The sequence below is a fragment of the Nelumbo nucifera genome, chromosome 5, assembly GCF_055504915.1.
Source record: "Nelumbo nucifera cultivar China Antique chromosome 5, China Antique-T2T, whole genome shotgun sequence".
Classification (NCBI taxonomy): Eukaryota; Viridiplantae; Streptophyta; class Magnoliopsida; order Proteales; family Nelumbonaceae; genus Nelumbo; species Nelumbo nucifera.
In genome coordinates, this window is record NC_142653.1 from 24,617,428 (window position 1) to 24,635,615 (window position 18,188).

General features: G+C 38.1%; 2 protein-coding genes and 1 pseudogene across 3 annotated transcripts; all 3 read left to right on the forward strand.

Moving 5' to 3' along the window:
* Positions 1-276: 276 nt before the first annotated feature.
* Positions 277-1,485, forward strand: LOC104595969 (uncharacterized; annotated as a pseudogene).
* Positions 1,486-3,062: 1,577 nt separating this feature from the next.
* Positions 3,063-9,834, forward strand: LOC104595877 (putative disease resistance protein At5g66900). Its single transcript, XM_010256823.3, has 6 exons — positions 3,063-3,227; positions 3,334-4,082; positions 5,800-6,206; positions 7,135-7,493; positions 8,513-8,730; positions 8,824-9,834. The coding sequence occupies exons 2-6, from the start codon at positions 3,407-3,409 to the stop codon at positions 9,675-9,677; spliced, it is 2,514 nt and encodes an 837-aa protein (XP_010255125.1). The 5' UTR covers positions 3,063-3,227; positions 3,334-3,406; the 3' UTR covers positions 9,678-9,834.
* Positions 9,835-13,481: 3,647 nt separating this feature from the next.
* On the forward strand, positions 13,482-17,807 carry LOC104595878 (putative disease resistance protein At5g47280). 2 transcript variants are annotated; one of them, XM_010256825.3, is made up of 5 exons: positions 13,482-14,758; positions 15,221-15,624; positions 15,996-16,423; positions 16,536-16,753; positions 16,838-17,807. In XM_010256825.3, the coding sequence occupies exons 1-5, from the start codon at positions 13,948-13,950 to the stop codon at positions 17,656-17,658; spliced, it is 2,682 nt and encodes an 893-aa protein (XP_010255127.1). In that variant the 5' UTR covers positions 13,482-13,947; the 3' UTR covers positions 17,659-17,807. The 2 variants fall into 2 exon arrangements, with proteins under 2 accessions (XP_010255127.1, XP_019053000.1); XM_019197455.2 differs by having other exon boundaries at positions 13,484-14,758; positions 16,053-16,423.
* The last annotated feature ends 381 nt before the right edge of the window (positions 17,808-18,188 follow it).

Here is an 18,188-nt window from a genome sequence, read left to right on the forward strand (position 1 = left end):
AGAGACGTCGAGAACCAGCTCCCTCACGCCAGTGGTGTCAGGCGAATGCACCGCCGGGAAACGGCCTAAAGTACATGATTTAAAGTACGGGTATTAGTTTCTTTATCAAGAAACTAATTGAATCTCAATAAACTGATACATCTCTTCCTGTTGTTCTTCTTCTTCCTCTACAAAAATAACTGCTTTGAATTGGAGTTCGATTAATTTTATGTTTTAATTATCTGGTCTACTTGTTTCCCCTGTAGGAGGAGCTTTGTAAACAAAGAAGAAGAGAGCATGGTGTTTTCCAATATTTTCTTTATCCTAATTATCATTTGCTTCAGTGTCGCTATCGCCGTTTCTAGCCAACATGGACTTAAGTCCAATGGTTCTTCTATTCTTGCTGGTATTGAACTCCTCGATCATCTAAGCTTCAATTCAGTCACAGCTTCGGAAAATACAAGGTGTTGTCTCACAAAAACGGAGACTTCTTCGCATAAACCAACAGAAGCAACCATTCCAGAGGAAGAAGATGGTGATGACGACAGAGATAAGATAGTAGGAGCTCCATCCAGTAAACCAACGGTGAAGCTCCACCTCAAACATGGATTGATGACTCATGGAGATGAAGCTGAGAAAAAGGAATCAGTACGTCAATCCACCCACAGAGACTTGACCAGAATCCAAACCCTTTTTAGAAGGATTACAGAGAGGATGAACTAGAACACGGTTTCAAGGTTAACAGAGAAGAAGCTGGCAGGGCTGAAGCATGTGGTTGCACCGGCAGCGGCATCGGAATCTGACACAAGTGGGTCAGCCGGAAGACTTGTGGCAACTCTAGAATCCGGTGTCAGTCTCGAGTCAAGCGAGTACTTCATGGACGTTTTTGTGGGTACTCCTCCCAAGCATTTCTTTCTGATTCTTGATACTGGTAGTGGTCTCAACTGGATACAATGTCTTCTCTTCCATGACTGCTTCGAGCAGAATGGCCCCCCATACAATTCGCAAGAATCGCCGTCCTTCCAGAATGTCACCTACTCTCCTCCCTTGATCCCCCACAACCTTGCAAGGCCGATAATCAATCCTACTGCCCCTACTTCTACTGGTACAGTGATTAGTCGAACATGACCGAAGATTTTGCCCTAGTGACCTCCATAGTGAGCTTGACATCACCAACCGGAAAATCAGAATTTCGGAAAGTTGAGAAAGTCATGTTCAGATGTGGACACTGGAACAGAGGCCTCTTCCATGGGGCTTCCGGATTGCTGGGACTGGGGAGGGGCCCCCTTTGTCGTTTCTTCAAACTTTCTTCTCTTCGTCGGCCTCTTTGTCATTCCTCCAACCTTTCTTCGCCGGCCTCTATTGTTTCTCCAACCGATTTTGAAGAGAAGGGTGGAATGGAAGTGCTAGGAATGAAGAGGAAGGTCGGCTCTCTTTTCCTCTTTCGTTCATTCAACCCAAAATGAAGACAATAGGGGATTAGGTAAAGGGAATAAAAGGGGTTTTTCATAACGGGTATTTTTGGTATTTTTGAAATTTTTAACCCGCATATGAGTTTCTAACTGACAGAAATCTAACGCCGGGTACCAAATTGTCCCAAATTGAAAGTTTGGGTACTAGATTGCCACGATTTAAAGTACAAGTACTAAATTGGCACTCGGCCTAAAGTACAAGGTACCTATCGGGAATTTACCACTCCTTAGTGAATTTTTTACCTTTTCTTTGAATTTAAAGGTGACCTACAAACTGTTGACTAGGTCAAACGGTTCAACTGTCTGGATCAACGATTTTCTAACTTTTCAACATTTTTTTTGACAAATAGCAGTTCAACACATAACTAAAGGTCCAATCCGATTTTCAAAACAGTAATCCTTGATACTGCTTAAGGATGATCCATATTTGATCCCTTTATAATTTGATCGAATATGATATAGGCCATGTGGCCCCCATTCGATTCATATATTCCAATTCCATTCACGTGTGTTCAAATCAGCCCTCCACAAAAGTGCCCCCCACAACGTCCCACAGCACATCCCCACCGTGTATTGGGAACATCTCCCGATGATGATATCATCATTTCTGCGATTATCATCGAGAGATGTTCCCAATACATGGGGGGCTGATTTGGTCTCCATTCACGTGGGGTCGAATTTTTTTTTCCAAAGTTTTTTAATCATATTCCACATACAGATAAAATGTAAAAGACAAAAGTAACTTTAACTATTTATTAAATGTTTTAAAACATGCTATTTTTTTTCTTCTCTCTCTTCCTCTTTTAGTAATTCGCCATGTCACATTAGTTTTCTTTTTCTTCTCTCTCTTCCTCTTCTAATAGGTCGCCATGTCACATTGTTTTTTAATCATATTCAATAAATTTTATCTAGTACCTACCGTTAATTAACTGTTAACCAGCCGTTAAATGGCATTTGAAAAAGAGACATTAGATTTGAGAATTTTCTCAAATCTAAAACATTTTTAATTTCAGTTAAATTTTTCCAAACGGCCTACCTAATTTGGATGCATTAATTTGGTGAACCCAGTAACATTTTTAGTTTAAGTTGAATAGGTAGTATGTTAGTGCTCCAAATAGGGGATTATGTCTTTTACTCAGAAATCCATCTTTGTCCATGGATGGCAACCGTGATAAAGAGTGTTTTAAGCAAATTTCTGGAGAATGCACAACACTTTTGGACCTTCGATGTAAAACTTTCTTATCTAAGTTCTCTGAATTACTTTCTATTGCAAAAACTATGTTGGTGAAAGGTTCCCCCAAGTTTCTTCTCTTGACGTTGATTTAAACAACCAAATATGAAATCTAGGCAACACCCAGAAACAAGAAGATAAACAGACCCTACAAACTCGTCAAGAAGACCAAGCACATTAGAGTAACAGAGAGTGTAGATATTGATGTCCCTCAAACTCGTCAGGTCTAAACATGGAGGAACATAACCTCTCTGTTTATAGTTTGTGGGGTTTTGGTTTTTCTAATAGAAGTTGGGGCAATATTGATATTATGAGATAATTTGTAGTAAGGTATTAACACTTCTTAACGTTTTACCAAAAAACAATTCTTAACGGGTGGAGTAAGTGCAGTCTACTTATCCCTAAATAATGGCGTGGCGCGAAGGTCCCTTGACTCTGTTTCATGAATATTTTGAAGAAGTAAGGAATCTTTGACTTGGATTCGTAGCAGCTGAAGAGGAAAAGCGAAAGGAAGGAAGACAAAACATTTAAAGGAAAAAAAAAAGGTAAAGCAGTGTTTCGATCTTGTTTCCTATTATTAGTTAAATAATTACTCTTTCTGTCTTTCATAAAGTAAACGCCTATATCAATCAAATTTAATCTTTGATGCAGAGAACAGCAATTTTAAGTTTTAACAGATCGATCAAAGTTTTTCTGGCATAGGGAGTGTGGTTTTCAGGGTTTGATGGCTGACTTGGTAGGGGGAAGCTTGTTAGGGGCTGTAGCGGGAGAGCTGTTAAAAGCGGTTATAGATGTGGCGAAGAAGGCCGTCCAATTCAAGGAGCAATTAGAACGTCTAAAATCTACACTCGAAAACATACTTCCTCGCATCGAAGAAGTACAACGGTTACATGGACAGATTACAGATTTGAAGACGGATACGGACATCGAAAGGATGATTCAGGAGTTAAAGGAAGGGCAAGTGCGAGTTCGGAAGTGCGAGAAGATCTCCAGCTGGAACTACTACAAGAAGTACCGCTACTCGAAGATGTTTATCAAATTGGATGAATCTTTGTGTAGGTTCTTTCAGTTGAATGTGCAGGCGGATGCCTGGCTCGATAACAAAAAGCTTTTGGTTGAATTCAAGGAAATGAGTAGGAAATTCGAAGCAGTGAGCTTTGGCGACACAGGCCCTACTTGGGGTTTCATTTCTGCGGGATCCGAGAGCATTGGATCACAGGAATTGAATTTGTGTGCGGTCCCTGAACTCCCGAGTCTGACTGTTGGACTCGATGTGCCACTGAAAGAATTGAAGATGATGTTGTTGAGGAAAGATGTGAAGGTGCTGGTACTATGTGCTCCCGGCGGATGTGGCAAGACAACATTGGCCACCATGCTTTGCCAAGACGAGCAAGTGAAAGGTATGTATGGATACCAAATACCAAGTTTTTTCTGTGTTTGGTTTTCTTCACTTTCTTTCTGTGGCAAGTGAGTGATTACTTATCCAGCTTGCGTCCCATCTAATTGCGTTTTGCACTTACTGTATCTAAAAGACGATATTCAAAAGTCAAAACACGGCATAATGAGTAACAATTAGGGATGCTCTTTTTTGTAACCGAACCGGTACTACCGGTTTTCCATTTTTTATTTTTAAAATATATATATAATAAAATATTATATTTTAAATAATAAATAATATAGCATATATTATAAATATATATAATGCATATTTATTAATTTATAATATATAATATACATAAAATATATAGAAATATATATATACCGGTCAGTTCGGTTAACCACCGGTTTTCTATATTGATTAACTGAAACAGAACCGGTACCTTTGGTTTTTTTAAAACACTGAACCGAAACCAAACCAACCAGTTCGGTTAACTGATTTTTCAGTTCAGTTTCAGTCAGTTTTTCGGTTTTTTTTTTTTTTTTTGCTCACCCCCAAGTAACAATGAACATAGAGTTGGCCAAGGACTGGAGGATACAAATGAAATTGGGACCAAAGTTATTCTGGAATGCATGGAAATCCAATGCAGGTTGATGCATAAGAAAGGGAGGGACCAAATAACCTCTTTCCAGATTCATGTAATTTTGCCTGTGAGTTCTGAATGCGCCAACTTGTCTTAACATACTGTGTTTAAATTCCACTCTCTTGGTTTCCCCCCCTTACCATTCTTAACTGGGGATTATCCTACAGGATTCCCACTTCCTAAACAAAGAGGTTATTCAAATGACATTATTAGACATTACAGACTTCTCAGTGAAGTTGTCAATGCAATTAAAGAATTTTAACAGTGCTCTCCCTTTAAAATTTTCAGGGGTACAAAATTTCTTTAAAGATAAACAAATATAAATTAATAATGATTTTGGTTAGCAATAATAGTTAAATAAAACACTCATCAATTTAGTACTCCACCTAACATGTTCAAACCACACATCGGGCCTATGGAAGTTTATCATCAGAAAAATGTGCCCCTACAGATTCCAGCCCACCTAATAGTTGTTGTGAAAATCTTGCGGTCTAAGTTTGCAGAATCATATTATAATTCTCTGAAACACGTATGGTTTCCTGTTTACATTCCTATCTTTTTCTGTTGCTCATGAACCATTTCCAGAACAAAAACATTTGATTATTTCATTTTAGGTAACTCATTTGATTCACTAAGAATTATATATTTCAACCCAAAACTGGGTCACAATTTTCTGTAAATCCCAGTGCCCAGAAATTCAATTTCATGCTTCTCTTTGCTCTTTTAAGCTCTCTTTTAAGTAACCATCATGAAGTTGTCACATGGTGCACTATTCACTTGAAGATTAATCATGTTCCCTTCCCTTCCAGTATTGCTTCCTCTATGGAAGGATGAAATATTTTCACTTCCTCTGGTGGGGAAACTAAAGCAAAGTTATGTCAGTTTGTACATGTCACTCTAGTATCCTATCCATCTGTTCCATATGTTTTTGTCAGCTTGCAAGTGGTTGATTAACAGCGTTTTTTTGTTGTTTATCAAATGATTGTGTTGTACTTTTGCTTTCTTTTCCCATGTGGCTTTTTTTGGTCCCCTTCTTTTGCATACATCAGTAGGAACATTGTGTCAGTGGCAAATGTCTTGTACTTTTCTTGTGCAGGTTTATTCAAGGAAAACATCTTCTTTTTAACTGTTTCAAGCTCCCCCAACTTGAAGGTGCTCATACAGAGATTATTTGAACAGATTAGTGGACGTTCACCACCCGAGTTCCAAAATGATGAAGATGCAATTAAGCAGCTAGGAGACTTGTTCAAGAAGAGAAAACAAGATGACATATTGTTGGTTCTAGATGATGTTTGGTCTGTATCAGTTATTGAGAAACTTGACTTCAAAAAAGAGGGATTTAAAATGCTGGTCACATCTAGAACTGAATTTAACGCATTTAGGACCACATATTTTTTGAAGATGTTGAATGACAGAGATGCCATGACTCTCTTTTGTCATGAAGCGTTCCCACAAGATGAGAATGCGAACAGTGAGAGGCCAGAAGAAGAACTTATAGAAAAGGTGCTTTATCTGTCTGCCACCTATGTGGATCATATGCACTAGCATATAACTTTTGCACTTGTCTCCCAAATACATGAATATATATGTATGTACACTCCTTTTTCCATCTATACAAGCACAGTACACAAATACATTTTCTTTTGAATTCTTACTGGATGATATTTGAAGCTAAAATTTGGGTTTCAAAACCATTACAAGAAGATCAATTCAGATTACTGATCAAGAAAAATAGGAAGACCAATTTCAGAATATACAGTTTCTGGAAAGAAGAGTAACTCTATTTACTGCATTTCTCCATTTATTTCATTTTCATGACATGGGACATAAATGCAATTAGTGGGTATTTCACTTTACACAAGACAGGGAGGTAGATTTATCTGCACCTTTACAAATCAAACAGTTTCAAGAGTCTTAAGACTTACAACTGAGGGGATCAGTGTCATGAAAACATACACACTTTTTCCTGAGAAATTTGATGAATTATTTTTGTACCCATTGTGACATTAGGGATGCAAGTTGGGTTGCCCTATTTGGAAAATTTCAACTACATTGGGTTCAGGTTTGGTTATATTGAAATTTTATCAGATTCCCAATCCAACCTGACCCAAGTTGAAGCCCTCCGTGGCATGTTGTCAACTGTTGGCCATATACGTAGGAGTATTTGTTTATAATTCAAAATGCAGGCATACAAGATCCTTGTTGAACTACATGTTTGAAATAAATAGGAGGATTTTTTTTGGTAATAAAATAAATAGGAGGAAAAGGAATTACTTTTACTCCTCCATCCCACTCCCCAAACAGGTTTAAATGCTAGATATTTCTACATTCAAATAGGACCACAAAGTAAGCTTTTTACAATATATATTGTCTTTCTTCTTAAGTTTCCCCTGAACTATAATTATTTATGCTTAATGGCATTGGATTGCAGATAGTAAGAGCATGCAAGGGATATCCCCTGACTCTTAAGGTGATTGGCCACTCATTGCGCTGGCAGAATCCAAGGAAATGGCGGCAGACAGAGAAGATACTATCAACAAGTTGCTCCATATTTAAGGATCACAGTGAAGATCTTCTGGATCGCCTCTCAACCAGCTTGTCTTTCCTGAAAGATACTGCTCGAGAATGTTTCTTGGATTTTGGTTCATTTCCTGAAGACCAAAGGATCCCTGCCTCTGCTCTTATAGATATTTGGATTGAGCTCCACAAGCTAGATGGTGAAGATGATGTATATGCTAACCTCCTTGAACTTTCCCAGAGGAATCTCATTAATCTGATTGAATGTCCAAGGTGTGTTGGATTTATTTTTATGCCTGCAGGGTGTGGTTAAAGTTCATTGCATATGTAGGCCTTTTAATTGGTATGCATGTATTTATTGTTTTTCTTTTTCACATCGTATTTTATTGATAGTGACAGCAGTTTTTTTTTCCAATTCTCATTATTAATCACAGTTATGTGCTCATTTATGTGTTCATTTATTGATATGACAGGTTTTCTTATTCAAAAATACTAATCTTAGGTTAGGCTGGTCTTGACCATAGTTGTCAAGGTGTCTAGGCGATTCTGAGCAACATTGGGGCACCTAGTTTCCTAGGCAATAAGAATTTTATAAAATAAAGAAATAACTTTTGCCTAGTTCCCTAATTTTATATACCATTCAGCATGCATATCAATAAAAAAAGCAAACTAAATAAGGCTATTAGCTTTATAATGATAAAAAGTTCAAGATGGAAAGCAAAATGGGAAAAAAATAATGATGGAGTTGTGGTTTTATTTTAATAGAGAGAGAGAGAGAGTAGAAAAAAAACAAAAAAAAAAGAAAGAAAAAGAAACCCCTCTATACTTCTTTCTTAAACCCTTTTATCTTTTAAATTTCAATAGTAAAGCATTAAAACAAAGTATATATGCAGTATATAATAGAATGCATAAAACACATCAATAAGATATTAGTAATTTAAATGATATTATGATAAGGCGCTCACCTTGTCATTTTTGTTGCCTAGGCGACACCTTGACAACTATGGTCTTCACTATTTCTGGCGTAGTCCTGGTTTAGATAAGGACCTTCACATCCTATTAATATTGGCTCCTTGTTCGGTGTGTTGGCATAGGCAGAGTCCCCTGCAATGTTTGAATTGATATATTTATAATTTGTTTAGTGCAAGCTTTTTAAGTATGAATTTGTATAGCTAGCTAATATTTAGATTGAAAAATAAATACATTTCGTGTTAAAGCTTGTGTGTTGAAATCAATAAATGGCATTTGACTGGTGTCAACTGTTACCATAATCATTTGCAATTTTCGCCTAGGAATGATGCAGGGGATCTTGATGGAACCTTCAACGGGCTATATGTTTTCCAGCATGATTTGCTCAGGGACTTGGCCATCTACCAGAGCCAGCAGCATCAGCAAGACATAAAACATAGGAAGAGACTATTAATGGAGAGGAGAGATGATGACCTTCCCAGAAGCTGGTGGGAACAAGAGCATCAGCACATCAATGCCTGCCTTGTTTCTATCCTTACAGGTTTTGTCATATTCATGTTGTATGTCATACTGCTTCTTTTCTATCAGGTCTTGTTTTGCATCATGACTTACAATTACATGGTATGTCCTACAGGTGAAATGTGTTCCTCAAGTTGGCATCATATGCAACTTCCTGAGTCTGTGGTTCTAATTCTGGATTTCTTGGGTATGAACTACTCCTTACCCCCATTCATGGAGAGTATGGGCAAGTTGAAGGTTCTCATTGTTACAAACCATGGGCACAGACATGCTAAACTTGGTAACTTGTCGGCTCTTGGTTATCTAGCTGAACTAAAGAGGATCAGGTTAGAGAAAATTTCACTTCCTTCCCTCGATAGCATCATAATGTCCTTAAAGAATTTGCATAAGATATCATTGGTTATGTGTGATGTTGGCGAAGCCTCGAGGAATTGCACTGTCAAGATCCAAAATATGTTGCCAAATCTCACTGAAATTGACATTGACTACTGCAATGATCTGGTCGAGTTGCCTCCAGGGATCTGCAGCATCCACTTGCAAAAGCTCAGCATCACCAACTGTCATAATTTATCTACAATACCTGACAATATTGGATTTATGACAGGCTTAGAGGTGCTAAGGCTGCATGCATGTACAGGAATTTTAGAATTACCGGATTCAATCAGAAGACTCCAGAAGTTAAGATTTCTTGATATATCTGATTGTTCAAACATAGAGAGGTTACCTGAAGGGATGAGTGAGCTATGCAGTTTGAAAACAGTAGACATGAGGAGGTGCTTAAGAGTAAGGGTATTGCCAAGTTCAGTATTGAACCTTCAGAATCTGAAGGATGTGATTTGTGATGAAGAGACAGCTAGCCTATGGGAACCTCTCAGGATTCATCTCACCAAACTCAAAATAAAAGTACCTGAAGACCACATCAGCTTGGATTGGCTGGGGATTGATCTCAGAAGCCACAATTTTTATTGACAGCATGCTTTTCTTTTTTTTTTTTCACTCAGAAGCAGTGCTTGTCACCTTCATGTATTTTATAACACTCCAGAAGGAGGTGAACATTCTAAACTCTTAAGGCTGTGTTTGGAATCAGTGTAAATCAAGAATGGCGTAAAAGTTTACACTGGTTTGATTTTGCCCGCGTTTGAAAAGAGAATGTAATCATGATCAACATAAAACTCCACTCCGGTTCAGTTTTGCGTATGCTTGGATGGAGTAGAGTTTTACGTCGATAATCGATGTAAAACCTATCAAACGTAAAGTTTTACATTGATTATCAATGTAAATACTACATCAATTTTATCGATATAAAACTTTACACTCTTCACCCATCACGTTTTTCAAAAAGCAACGATCACTTTCACGGTTCAGTGTAAAACGTCATCGGTGTAAAAGTACACCGATGACGTTTTACACTTGTTCCTAACGCAGCCTAAGATTTTGTTTTCATCAAAAACATAAAAAAATAAAATTGTTCTTAACATTTTGTGTTCTTCATTGCATACATTTCAATATTGGCAAGTAGAAATAAGTGTTTTTTAAGTACTAAGATACTTCTTCTGTACTAATAGTACTTCTTTAAAAAGCTAGTTTTGAACAATTTTAGTGGCCTCCTGGATTCTTCAATGGGTTTTAAAAATTTGAAATGTGGAAAGCCCTAGCCCTGGAAAAGAGTTGGGTGTAGCAGGACAATTATGTAAAAGGGAATATCCAATATTCCAATTTATGATATTAAATGTAGTTGGTGTACCCAGTAAACAGGTTTCTATTTTCTACCAGAGAGATTGTTTAGGAAGAATCTATGCAACCTATGGTATTACATGTGGTTGGTCTACTACTCAGTAAAGAGATATCTGTTGTCTGTTAGGCCAATTGCTTAGGAGAGATGCATTAAACTCATCTATGCCATTTTAGGACATGGTACACTAGTCCAGAAAGGCAGAAATCCTTTTCCTCTGAGAAAAGAAAAACTGGAGCTTTCTGTGATTCATACAACCTAATTAAATGATAAAACCAACAAGTGCCATTTAGGGGGCTTTCTTGGATTTTGAGAGGGGGGAAAGTTGGTCAATGGGATTTTGGTTCTCATTGACCAAGAATCCCATGTTGTTTTTTCATATTTATGTGAGGACCAGAGAAAGTTTATTTTCCTGTGTATACATCTCCCAGGTGGATAAATAACTTTCCCACCTAGGGGAAAAGTTGTCAACACTTGAATGGGACAAAAATGCCCTTTTTAATAATGGATTTTTATAGCTAAAATAGTCATTGCCTTATTTACATGAGAAATAAAAGAATATGGGTAAATGCACTTACCGAGTAGGAAACACTTACCTAAGTAACTGCATTTACCCAAATAAATAATTTACCGAAAAGCAAACGAGGCCTTATAGATGTATGGTTGATGTGTACCATATGGACCTGGGTTCGGCCATTTATTGTTCGCATACATGACTCATTTCCGCAAGTAGCTAAAATAGGATAGATGATCTAGAGAAGGATGCTATTGTTCGCATTTTCAGCGGTTTGGCCATTTATTGAACAATATGGACCTGGGTTTAGTTTTTTCCCCCTCTTTTGAGAAAGCCCTTAAGCAGTTTCATTCAATCAACTCAACTCATAATTAATGTCCCATACAACTGAAAAGCATAAGAAATCAGGTATAATAGATCACATTTGTTAGGCCTAATGGGTCTTGATAGGACACGTATTGCTTAACTATAACCACCGAAGAGGCGAAGAGCACCATGTTCTGCATGGAAACATAACTTATATTAAAAAATACATTAATATAAATTAAACCAGGGTTTTAGGCCAAATCAGTAATGGGAACAGAAACCTAGAATTGTGATGTACAATGTTTAGAATGATTAGGAAGAAAAATGAGAATTTTATGGATGGATTTGGTCTCTCTTTGACTTATGAGGTTAATTTGAGAAATGGATAGAAGACCTAAAGAAAGGGTAAATTTGAAATCACTTGTATGGAATAATGCAAACCCAACTAAATGACAAAAAAATAGATTAAGAATAGAAAGAGGTACAGGTGGAGTTTGCATAAAAGAAATTCCTATAACTCTGTTGTTTGATTTAGTGCAAATGCATGAGAGCATAAATTGGGAAAGTACAAATTTTGGTTCACTTTAGTTTCAAGTTTTACTATACTTGGTTTGTCTGACATGCAAATAGGGAGTGCAAATGCATGGGTGTGCAAATGACTCACCTTATATGGAAGAAAATGAAGGTGATTCAAATTTTACATTAGTTTTTAGTATGCAAAAAAAAAAAAAAAAAAATGCAGCACCAGTAAGTGCAAAGTAAGAAAGTAAAAAATTTTGTATGAAGTCGGGGTACTAACTCTACAATGAGTCCATGCAAATCTTAACCGGGTGAAAATTTTGCACCCGATTTGGATTTGCACCACTAACACACACTTTGAATGCATACAAAACAAAAAGTAGGCAGGTAAAGGGAAGAAGTCAAATCAAGAATTATTCTGGGGTTCTGATACGGATTAAAAAAAAAATGATCAGCCATTGTTTGACAAATCTTTCCCCTAAGACTCAAGTGACGACTGCTAGATGGGATTTCTGCAAAGCAACCGTGTGGACTGGAAGAAATCTGTAAACTGCTCCAAAGCAAAGCAACCGTGTGGACTTATAAGTCATGCGTGTTCAACATGCTGAGATTGGGTTTCGGCGTCTTGGGGGAGATCGGCTTCAATCAGTGCAAGACTGTTCAACATGCGTGTTCAACATGCTGAGATTGGGTTTCGGCGTTTTGGGCGGGAGATCGGTTTCAATCAGTGCAATACCCGTTCAAATACTGTTCGAACAGTTTTTACGACCTTGCCTCGGGAATATCTCCGCATTTTTATACTTTATTTTTATTTCCTGAGAGATATTCCCAATGTAAAGCTATGATGATTGTTTGAATGGATTTTGCACTGATTGAATCCCATTTCCTTGGGCGATAGGAGTAGGAGCACCCACATCACATCAGTTTGTCTGGATTTGTGAAATTGCAAATTACAGAGGCCGCCCTTTCCCCAGCCAAGCTTAACTTGAACGACTCCACGCCGAACTAGAACCAGGGATTGATCATTTGGGGTTCACCATCCCATACTAAGTGACAGAAGACTGAAGTCTATTAGAGTGTGTGAGAATTGAAAAATCGAACTGAACCGATGAAATCAAACTGAAAAATTAGGTTAACCAAATCAATCAACCAGTATATATATATATATATATATATATAACCAAAAAACCAAAAGAATCAAACAGATCAATTGATTTTCCGGTTTTCAAAAAACCAGTGGTACGGTTCCATTTGAAAAAAAAAGATAAATTACAGATAGATACCCTGTGTTCTTGGGGAATTGATAGATAGGTACACTAAACTTTCAAAAATAAACACTTGAATCTATCTACTAGTATTCTGTTGGTTAAACATTATATAATGTCAAAATACCTTTTTCATGTATTTTTTAGGTCATTCTACAAAGTAAAATCATCACCAAAGAATGCCGTCGTCAAAAAATTGAATATATGATCGTGGTGAAAAGTTTGATTAACTGAAATGATGTCAGAAATACATGAAAATAATACTTTTGACATTATGTAATATTTAACTGACGGAACAAAAAGACTTAAGTATCTATTTTTCAGAGTTTAGGGTACTCAATTGTTGTAATTAAATGTTTAAGATACTTATCTGTCACTACCTACCCCAAAGTAGAGGATACCTATTTGTAAATTTATCAGTTGACCTGTATTGTGAACATTATTATATCGAGGATGATTGCAGGAAATGATCCACAGACCACATTGTTTATTGGTGATTGATGATTGATGATTGCTTAATAAAAGTTAAAACATTACAAATGTCAATGCAGGTATATTCGTAAGCTCTTTCTTTATTGTAATTTGAAGTCTGAAGTCTGAACAGAATTAAGCCGCTTTACTTTATCCTTCAATTGTTCCAAGAGTGACAAGGAAGTAATACGGATTTACTCACAGCGAAGGTTCCCTCCTAGTTGCCGATCAATGTAGTTGGGAATGGAACAGGCAAAGCAATGGGGAGGATAAATTCCTAAAACTAAGATAATAGGCATCTCTCTGTAACTCTCGAGAAATCAGCATCAACAGAGATTGGTTGAGAAATATTGATCTGGAACAGAGCAAAGTCTCTTACTTCGAAATTAGGTGCTCTCAGGCTTCCGTTGAGCACGAAGTAAAAACTCACAGATGGCAAGTTTGGTAGGAGGGGCTGCGTTAGGAGCTTCGTTTGGGGTGGCAGCTCAACTTTTGTCGGACGCGATCAAGGAAGCCGTGAAGAGCGTCAAAAACTTCAAAAAAGATCTTCGGAGGCTCGATTCCACACTTGATAGGGTGAAACCTCGGATTGAAGAGGTGAAACTGTTGGATGAGAAGTTAAAAGATAGCTCCAAGGCCAATATAGCTTCATTGACTCAAGAGTTAAAGGAAGGGGAACAACTGGTTCGAAAGTGCGGAAAAATTGGGAAGTTGAATTGCTACAGGAAGCTACGGTACTCGTCGAAGTTGCTAAAATTGGAACAATCTCTGAATCGCTTCTTTCAGTTGAATGTGGAGTTGGAAATTTGGCGCAACAGCATACAGATTGAAGTTTATTTAGAGCAGATGGATGGTAGACTCGACAGAATGGACGGTAATTTGGACATGGTGGCGAGCAAACTGAATGGCGCACAGAGCAAACTAGACGTGGTGGGGAACAATGTCATTGTAGTGGGGAATCGGTTGGGTGTTAAACTGGAGGAAATGGGGAGTGAATTGAAGGACAAATTGGATTATGTAGCGAATGGAATCAACAGTAAATTGAATCAATTCAGAACGGATGGAGCCGAGGTTTGTGCGATTCCTGAGCCCCCAAGTCACATTGTTGGATTCGATGTGCCGCTGAGAGAACTGAAGAGGGAGTTGTTTCGGGAAGATGTGAAAGTGCTTGGACTGTGTGCTCTTGGTGGGTGCGGCAAGACAACGTTGGCAGCCAAGCTTTGCAAAGACGACGATGTAATAGGTATTGGATGTCATTCACCAAAATCCTACTTTCCTTCTTTCGGTTTTGTTTATTGTATCTAAAGAATGATCGAAGCCTCGAAGGGATGGATTATTGGCATGCAAGCCAGCAACACTAAATCTGTGTTGAAATGTCTAAATCCCCTAATACCCTAGAATAGAGATGATGCAAACAGCTGATACAAAATCTGATGATCCTCATCACCACCTCGTCTTTGAAGGGAAAACAGAGACAAGAAAAACTGCTTACAAAGTTTTGGCGTTCTTCAACTTCTAAGACTAATTAAAATTCCTTTTTCTTTAGGAAGCTTAATTTTTAATTTTTTTGGCTCCTTTTGGTAAGACTAGTTAGAGATTATTATTATTATAATGCCATAATCCTTTTTCTTTCTGGTTATTGCTTTGTTTACAAGTAGCAGTTACAACATTCTGCGAGTGGATTTGTCTGACATTGTAGTGACAGGCTTTTTCAACACAAACATCTTATTTTTGACTATTTCAAGCTCGCCCAAGTTCGAGTTGATCATACACAGATTATTCAAAAAGATATGCGGATCAGCACCCGGGTTCGTAAATGATGAAGATGCAATGAATCATCTGAGAGAACTGAAACAGTTCAAGGAGCAACTAGACCCTATGCTGTTGGTCCTGGATGATGTTTGGCCAGAGTCTGAGGTGTTCCTTGAGCGACTTAGACATGTCTTTAACACAGGAGGATGTAAAATGGTGGTCACATCAAGAAGTGCGTTACAATCCTTTGATTCCACATATACATTGAAAATGTTGAGCGACGAAAATTCCATGGTTCTCTTTAGTCACCATGCTAACCTGCAAGACAAGAATGGAAATAGCAGGAAGCCAGAGAAGGTGCTTTATCCATCTACCACTTACATGAATACATGCATACATACACTCTAGAATACAATTATAGCCTGTTTCACTTATGTCAAGCATTCATGGCTCCATGCATGGCACCACTGCCTTGAAAGAGCACTTTCGTGTAAAGCAGGTTTTCTGCACTAAATTGAGGCAAATGCTAGCATCACATAACCCTTCAAAATCACAAAAGAACAAGTAATTACACCAACCCCATCAGTCTGTAGTCTATACCCCCCCTCCCCTCCCCTTCTTCTTTGCATAAAAACCCTTGGTTTAAGGTCTTCATGGCCAACAAGACCCATGCTGGATCCTGGATGCTTAACTCATGAATTAATTAGTTTTTAACGGTATTTATGTAGGAGTTGTCTAGCTCCTCTGGACTAAGATTGTCTTTGCTCAATGGCATGGAGTTGCAGATGGTGAGAAGTATAGTGAGAGGTTGCAAAGGATCCCCCCTGGTTCTTGAGGTTATTGGCCGCTCACTGCGAGAGCAACCTCTGATGATATGGCAAGACACAGAGAGGATATTATCGTCAGAAAGTAGTTCAATTTTTGAGTCCCATGATCAGATTCTAAAATGTCTAGCACGCAGCTTAGATGTCCTAAATTACACCGCCAGACAATGTTTTCTGGACTTGGGTGCCTTTCCTGAGGATCATAGGATTCCTGCCTCAGCTCTTATTGATATTTGGATTGAACTCCATAAGCTACATGATGAAAATGGGGCATTCAGAAACCTCCATCAACTTTCCACCCATAGTCTTGTTAATCTAATTGAAGGCACAAGGTATGTTTGTTCCTTCTTTAACCCAATTAATTTCCATCCAATCGGGGAAGAATTATGAATCCTCCAAGAATAAGTGTATCTACCGTGAAAGCTCATTTGCTATTTTTTACAGGAAAGATGCAGGGGAACTTCATTGTAACTTAAACAAGCTGTTTGTAGTTCAGCATGATCTGCTCAGAGACTTGGCTATCTACAAGAGCCAGCCGCAGAACCAAGACATAACACAGAGAGAGAGACTTGTAATGGAAAGAAGAGAAAATGATCTTCCAGAAATCTGGAAGGACCAAAAGGATCAACGCCTCAGTGCCCGCCTCATCTCAATTCTTACAGGTTTATTACAATCATGACACCCCAAATGTTGCTTTGTGGTATTATCTTTCCTCTGTATCGTGGCTGACAGGCCATGGCTTGCAGGTGAAAGGTCTCCCTCAAACTGGTGTGATATGCAACTTCCAGAGGCTGTGGTTTTAATTCTGGATTTCTTGGCAATGGAATACTCAGTACCCCCCTTCTTAGAGAAAATGGGAAAGCTCAAGGTGCTGATCATGACAAGTCATGGACAAAAACCTGCCAAACTCAAAGGAGGCTTGCAGGCACTAGGTAATGTAGCCCAACTGAAGAGAATCAGGTTAGAGAAGATTTCAATTCCTTCGCTTACAGTGCCACTGAAGAATTTGCGAAAGATATCATTGGTTATGTGTGAGGTTGGCCAAGCCTTCTCTAACTGTACCATGGAGATCTCCAGCATGCTACCAAATCTCATCGAGCTGAACATTGACTACTGCAATGATCTGGTGGAATTGCCACCAGGGATCTGCCATGTCTTCCACCTGCAAAAGCTGAGCATCACCAACTGTCATAATTTATCCAAACTTCCTGAAGAGCTCGGATATATGACTAATTTAGAGGCGCTAAGGCTACATGCATGTACAGGACTGTTACAGTTGCCGGAATCGATCCGGAATCTACACGAGTTAAGGTTTCTTGATATCTCTGAATGTGTGAGCATGGAAAGCCTATCCCAAGGGTTGGGTGAGTTAAACAGTTTGGAAAAGCTCGACATGAGCAGTTGCTCAAGAGTAAAGGAATTGCCAAGCTCAGCCAGCAACCTTCGGAATCTAAAAGTGATTTATTGTGATGATGAGACAACCAGTCTGTGGAAACGCCTCCAACTTCCCGAGCTTAGCATAGAGGAGCCTGAAGAGGATATCAATTTGAGTTGGCTTGGGATTTGAGCCAAATAAGAAACCACAATCTTCTTTTGTGGAGGGCTTTGTTAGGATTAACTGATTAAGACAGAAGCAGTGAGCAGACCCCACCTTCCATCCATATGTAATGGCATTTGTATGTACCAACAAATAAATTAATACTACCTTTATATCTAGATCATGCATGTTTTCGGCAATTGTACTTGGACCCTGATTCATGCTGGATCTAGCTAGATGGTAAGGGCAGAAATTTATGGTCCAGAATTGGCCTCAGCAATTACGCCATATTTGGTTCAACTCTTATCCTTGTTTATTCTTTTCAATGATAAAATTTTAGAACAGACAAAAATAAATGTTGTTTTTTCCCTAAACAATGAATTTTTTTTGTGACAAAAATGAAAATAAATTTTGAATATATTTGGCTATAAATTTAATTTTTACAATTTTTCATCAACCAAAATAATAATATATGTATATTGTAATATACAAACAATGCCCATTAAAAGGTATATAGTGAAAAAATGTAAGACCACCCAACTGTTAGACAGTTTTATATG

What these genes read in the sequence shown, in the direction of transcription:
- LOC104595877 (XM_010256823.3), top strand. Translation starts at nt 3,407, where the DNA reads ATGGCTGACTTGGTAGGGGGAAGCTTGTTAGGGGCTGTAGCGGGAGAG. An exon ending in AAGAAGAACTTATAGAAAAG is followed by an intron (nt 6,207 to 7,134) that starts GTGCTTTATCTG and finishes ATTGGATTGCAG; the next exon opens with ATAGTAAGAGCATGCAAGGG. An exon ending in CCTTGTTTCTATCCTTACAG is followed by an intron (nt 8,731 to 8,823) that starts GTTTTGTCATAT and finishes TATGTCCTACAG; the next exon opens with GTGAAATGTGTTCCTCAAGT.
- LOC104595878 (XM_010256825.3), top strand. Translation starts at nt 13,948, where the DNA reads ATGGCAAGTTTGGTAGGAGGGGCTGCGTTAGGAGCTTCGTTTGGGGTG. An exon ending in ATAGCAGGAAGCCAGAGAAG is followed by an intron (nt 15,625 to 15,995) that starts GTGCTTTATCCA and finishes GTATTTATGTAG; the next exon opens with GAGTTGTCTAGCTCCTCTGG. An exon ending in AATCTAATTGAAGGCACAAG is followed by an intron (nt 16,424 to 16,535) that starts GTATGTTTGTTC and finishes TATTTTTTACAG; the next exon opens with GAAAGATGCAGGGGAACTTC.